Source organism: Rhineura floridana, chromosome 21 (genome assembly GCF_030035675.1).
Source record: "Rhineura floridana isolate rRhiFlo1 chromosome 21, rRhiFlo1.hap2, whole genome shotgun sequence".
Taxonomy (NCBI): domain Eukaryota; kingdom Metazoa; phylum Chordata; class Lepidosauria; order Squamata; family Rhineuridae; genus Rhineura; species Rhineura floridana.
Window position 1 is genome coordinate 18,025,387 of NC_084500.1, and position 6,225 is coordinate 18,031,611.

The following is a 6,225-nucleotide window of genomic DNA, read 5'->3' on the forward strand; positions in this document are numbered from 1 at the left end:
GCCCAAAAATCTGGAGTCGGAAGGCCTGGGTTAGCCATCTCTTAGCCAGAGAACATACACAATTCAGGCAACGTGTGCAACGTTCCCCAAGGCATGTTGGAGGTTATGCATATTGTCTGGGAAACGTGCATGATTTTTTCTTCGTGGAAGGTTAATGTGCACATTCTCCCTGAGGCCTGCATGGCTAGATGCCGTCCAGGAAGAGCCTGAAGCCTGTGATCAAGGGCCACTCAAAACCTGTCGTAAGAAGCTAGGAAGCTGTCTTATTCTGAGTCAGACCATTGGTCCACCTAGCTCAGTATTGTCTCTGCTGATTGGCAGCAGTTCTCCAGGCTTTTCAGAGAGGGGACATTCCCGTCCCTACCTAGAGATGCCAGGGGCCGAATCTGGGACTTTCCCCGCAAAGCAGATGCTCTGCTCTTCCCCTAAAAACAGGACAAGATTCCAGTCCTCATGGTTCTGAATGAAGGGGTGATTCCAGTAGGAACACAAGAGGCTGCTGGACCTTCTGCATGCAAAGCAGATGCTCTGCCGCTGAGCCGCGTCCCTTCCCCATCTCTGGCGGCGCTCCAAGTCCACTGCGTACCCGACCCCCCCATCCCATATTAGTAGGGGAGTTCGTTCCATGTGCATGGGTGTCCTCCCTCTGTTGCAAAGAAGTGGGCGACCTGCATGTGGGAGTCCATATGGAAGGTCTGGCTCACGCAGCCCTCACTCCGGCGTCTCTTTTTTTCCAGGCGGGGGAGTCAGCAAGCCAAAGCTGATGGGGAAATCTGGCAGCCGGAAGTCCAAGTCTCCCATTCCTGGGCAAGGTTACTTGGGGGCGGAGCGGCCCTCGTCGGTCTCGTCGGTGCATTCGGAAGGGGACTACCACAGGCAGACCCCGGTATGGTCCTGGGAAGACCGGCCCTCCTCGACAGGTGAGACGAGGCGGGTGCAAGCTGAGGCACTTGGAAGTGCAGCGAGGAAGTGACTCGCCGTGCGTGGGCAAGTGCAGCACAGCAAGAACTTCAGGGTGGCTGGTTTTGTTAATTGTATGAAATAAGGAACTAGGACACTACTGGTCTGGGGGGAAAAACGGAACGGCTTGCAACCAGACTGGAATCGTACTTAAATAAAAATAAAAGGCTATGCTGCTGTTCTCAAAAGAAAACAGAGCATCTCAACAACCAAGCGGAAATCGCATTAAAAATAAAAATTAAAAAAGGATATTCTGCTGTTCTTTGAAAGAAAACAGGACGTTATACAACCAAACTGAAATCATATTAAAATAAAAATAAAAAGATACTCTGCTGCTCTTCAGAAGAAGACAGAGTAGCTTAACAACCAAACTGAAATCACATTTGCAGCAATACACATCTAATTACAAATAATAAATCCAGAAAACAGCATAAAACTAGCCATGCTGTCATCAAAAATTGAAAGCAACAGCATCTCCCGGGGGGGGGGGCAACCAATCCCAGCACAACAGGTAGAAGAGAAAATGGAAACAACTCCACCGCAAAGGCCTTTCTCGAAAGCCAGATCTGGCCTTGGTGCCTAGAAGCGTTGGAGTTCAAGAGGATTGGCACCACGACCAAAAAGGCCCTGTGCCTTGAAGAGCACCACCAAGCCACACAATTGGGGACAGCCCAAAATGTTTTGCTGCTTCAGGCACAGATGATGATGTCTTAATTTTACAAAGGGCACAATTCACTCGGGGGGGGGGGAGTTTTGGCCAGCATAAACTTTGCTGAAATGTGAAGGGGCGTGAAACTGCTTGCCACTGGGCTGGTGCCCACAGCTTTTATATGTTCCTTTTTAGGCCCCATCTGTGCTATACATTTAAAACATTTTGGTACCACTTTAAAGAGTCATGGCTTCCCCAAAGAATTCTGGGAACTGTAGTTTAAGGAGCTGAGAGTCATTAGGAGACCACTTCTCCCCCCACAGAGCTCCAGTTTCCAGAGTGGTTCTAGCAGTCAATATATCTTCTTGGGGAACTCTGCGAATTTTAGCTCTTTGAGAGGAGTAGGGGGTCTCCTCTAACAACTCTTGGCACTCTTAAGAAACGATAGTTCCTAGGATCCTTTGGGGATGCCGTGACTGTTAAAGTGGTATAAGAGTGCTTTAAACCCTCCCCCAAGGAGCTCAGAGTGGTGTGCATGCCTCCCCCTTTATCTTCTCAATAACCTTGTGAGGTAGGTCAGAATAGCCTGAAAGTGAGTGACTGGCCCAGGCTCAACAAACGAACTTTGTGTGGCCAAGTGGGGGATTTGAACCTGTTTTCTCAGTCCATCACTCTAACCACTATACTACACTGCCTCTGAACCTGGAACTAGGCCCCCACCGGCGTTTTCTTTAGGTCAAAATACTCAGATCTTGTGGGTGAGACCCTCGGCTCTTTTTGGGAGGAAGGGCAGGTTATAAATCTAATAAATAAATAAAATAAAAATGGGTAAACAGAGGGCTTGGGAACATAGGGAGCTGCCTTACAAGGAGTGAGACAGTCCTTCTTGCTCAGTATAGGCTACACGGGCTGGCAGCAGCTCTTCAGGGTTTCAGACAGGGGTTCTGTCTCAGCCCTACTTGGAGATTGCGTCAGGGATTGAACCTGGGGCCTTCTATAGATGCTCTCTCACTGAGCTACAGCCCTGTCCTGCAGAATGGCTCTTCAGTATGCCTTCAAATGGCATTCTCCCCGTTCTTGTTTGTGCATTCTGTCCCCCGCCTGTTTGTGAGCAACAGGAGCTGCGAACCTACGGCAGTTGATGCGGCGTGATCTTGTCTCCCGCTTAGTTTCCACAGCGGGCTGGAACGGGACATTTCAATCCCTTTTCTTTAACCCATCAGGATCCACACAGTTCCCGTACAACCCCCTGACGATGCGGATGTTGAGCAGCACGCCGCCAACCTCCATTGGCTGTGCCCCGCCGTCCGTCAGCCAGGCCGCCTCTCACCAGCCCAACAGGATCTGGGAGCGCGAGCCCGCACCGCTCCTCTCGGCACAGTACGAGACTCTTTCGGACAGCGACGACTGAACTGAGCGGGTACAGCGAGGGGAAGGACCCTATTTTTTAGAACTGAGTGAAGATACTCTTTGGCGGGGTTGGAAGCTGTTGGGTATTTTTTTTTAAATGACATGTCCCCCCAAAGACTTTCAAAGGAGAGCTGGGGACTGTGGGAGATGAAGAAGTTGCAGGAATCTGTTTTTTTTTTGGGGGGGGGGGAGTGGGTTTTGGGCAATCCAGTCAAAAGAGTTTCCTTTCTACGCAAGCCTACAAGTGTGTGTGTGTGTGTGTGTGTGTGTGTATGTGTGTGTGTGTGTGTGTGTGTGTGTGGAAAGCTCAGCACCTGGAAGATAAATATGTAAAGAGGTGGGTTTTTTTAAAGAAAAAAGGAAAGGATATAAAAGGACCTATTCCTGAGCGACATCTTTTATTTGTAAAGAGAACCCTACCATAATGTCTCTTTAAAAAAAAATCATTCTTATGTAAATATTTTTTTTTCTGCTTTGTTTCCACTCCCCCCTCTAACCACCCCCCCAGCTCCTTTGCTTTAGAGTATCTGGTGTACTTATGTTTCAAATCATTGCATAAATGTTTTGGGGTCATTTTATATATATATATATATATATATATATATATATATATATATATATATATTTTTTGTAAGAAAGCAAGCATTTTCTCAAGCGTCGCGATCCAGCTGGGACATCTCCTACCTTTGCACCTGTTCATTTCGATGGGCGGATGCGCAACGTGTTCCAGTTAACTTGCGCCCCATCTTTGCGCATCGTTGCCTGATCTGTAGAGAGCTACTTCTCATGTGTAGCCTCACACTTTCCCACCTAATTCTAGTGACTTCCCCCCCTCCTTCTGTGGTTGTTCAAGACCTTGTGGGAAAGCATTTTTATTTTTAAAAAACTGACCCCCGTTAAATGTGTCCTGTACATTTTTTAAAAAACAAAAAAACTCATCTGCTGGGGGGTAACGAGATCTTTTTAAATGATTCTGCCACGCTGTAAATGTTTTTTTCCCCCTCCCCATATGGTTGGGTTTTGTTCAGCAACACTGTGAAAATAATATTGCATGGGTACATAATGGTGAAGTTCCTTTCTCTCGCTCAAATACACACACACAAGTGCGGCGAGACTTCTCTCATCAGCTACACGGAATTGCTTGAATGGTGCCCTGGTCCCACTAATCTCTGGCTTCAACCTTGTCTGCTGTTTTTAAAACCCAATTGTTGCTTTGACAGGCAGCTGTAGTAAATTTGTTTCCCTAAATCAGAAGGCTCTGGGTGTTGTTTTTTTTAAAACTAATTCCTTCATCGAGCCAGGTGGGTGCATGTGGGGGCGGGGAGGAAGCCATCAGATTTGATTTTCCCTTTTTCAGTTTTTGTATGACTTCACAGAATTTTTTCGATAGCTCTGTTCCTCCTGGTGTGACAAAACGGACGCTTCGTTGCACCCGCCTTTTCTAGTTGGTTTGTGTGTTTTTAAAGCACCATACAAGATTGGATTCTGGTACGATTTGTGACTTAGATACCCTTCCTTAAAAAAAAAATACCCCCCAAAATTACTATTTGACCAAGAAGCCTCTTTAAAGCACTGGATCCTGCTGTGGTCTTGGACCAGGTTGGCCTGTAAGAAAAGTTAAACTTATGGGTGAATGTAATTAAAAAAAAAAAAAGTTGCAGTTGTGGGCAAGGGAGAAACCAAGATGTACAGTTGTGGAGAACCTTTTTGGAGGGAGGAGGTAAATTTGCCTTTGTATGATCAGAATGGGGGGGGAGGCATCCAGATTTGCTTCAGAGATAATAACATTTCTTTTTTTAATCTCTGGCAAAAGGATCAAAGTGACCTTTGGCAGCAACGATTTTAAGGGTGGCAAAGTGTTTTTGAGTGGAAAAGGTGGAGCCTGGCTTATGCCTTTGTAGCCTCTTTGGAGAAAATGCAATTTCCCTTCATCCAAATGCAGAAGTCTTTCACTTATTTTTTTTTGGCAAACCTCTCCATAAGCTCTGAAACCAGGCTCTAGTGCAGCCTTTCGCAACCAGTGTGCCTCCAGATGTTGTTGGACCACAACTCCCATCAGCCTCGGCCAGCATTGCCAATTGTCAGGAAAGATTGTGGTCCAACATCTGGAGGCACACTGGTTGGGAAAGGCTGCTCTAGTGCAAAACTCCCCCCCCGGTGCCCTCCAGATGTTTTGGAGGCACAGCTGGTGGGAGCTATTGTCCAAAATATCTGGAGGGCACCAGGTTGGTGAAGGCTGCTGTAGTGCATACACAAGAAGCAAAAATATATGGTTTCGTTCACAAAAATCTGTGTTTGAACCACCCCATCTAGTGCCAGTGCATTAATTTGGGGCAGGGGGAGACACAGTTTTCATTCGAGTGAAATTGGCGGTCTTTCATAAAACTTTATCCTGCCAACAATGCTGTTTAGAGCCAAAGTGGAAATGTTGTGAGAGATTCCGGGAGGGTGAGGGTGGCAGAATTATTGTGGCATGTTCTCATGCAGGAAGCTGTTGAGCTGTGCACCCAGCGTAACTTGACATGGTTTCAGGGTTTTCTAAAATGCACATAATTTCTGATCAGTGCTTTCCTTCATCTGAGTATTGCAGCCAATTCTCTAGTGCAAATCTAGTAATTTGGGGTGGGAGGGTGAAGGGTAGAGAGTTGAGAGCGACTGGTGGTATTCACAGGCAAACTGCCTCTGACAGCGGAGGGAGAATATACTTGTGCCTACTAGCCATCGATAGTGTTTCCCCCCCTGAAGGAAATTAATATGGTGAGAAAGGATATAGAAAGAAGCAACTAACACAATGTGTTGTTTCCAGCAGGGCAGCCTTCAGAACGTCAGAAGAGTCCTTCAGCTGGGTGAGGCCAAAGGGGGCCTGTCTGGTCCAGCCTCCTGTTCTCCCAGTAGCCAACCAGATGCCCCAATGGGGAGCCCGCAAGTGGGACCTGAGCGCAGCAGCAACACTCTCCCCACTTGTGATCCTCAGCAGCTGGGATTCCAACAGTGGAGAGGTGTAGCGTGGCTTGCAGCCACTGGCAGTAGCCTTCTCCTCCAGGAAGTGGGGAGCCTGTGGCTCTGCAGCGGCAGTTGGCCTCCAGCTCCTCAGTGGCCAGCATAGGCAGGGAGGATGGGAGTTGCAAGTCCAGCTTTAACCAGCTGGACCGACTTCTCCTGAATGGGCCACAAGAGAGACGGCGACACACAAGAGGTCTCTTCCC

General features: G+C 47.7%; 1 protein-coding gene across 8 annotated transcripts in view; it reads left to right on the forward strand.

Annotated features, from left to right (window-relative positions):
* NCOR1 (nuclear receptor corepressor 1) overlaps positions 1–4,267 on the forward strand; it is a 109,253-nt gene extending 104,986 nt beyond the window's left edge. For all 8 annotated transcript variants that reach the window (XM_061605353.1, XM_061605352.1, XM_061605356.1 and 5 more), the window contains exons 46-47: positions 738–920; positions 2,833–4,267. In XM_061605353.1, the coding sequence (XP_061461337.1) occupies positions 738–920; positions 2,833–3,020 (371 nt within the window). In that variant the 3' untranslated portion in view covers positions 3,021–4,267. The remainder of the gene's footprint in view (positions 1–737; positions 921–2,832) is intronic.
* Positions 4,268–6,225: the final 1,958 nt, after the last annotated feature.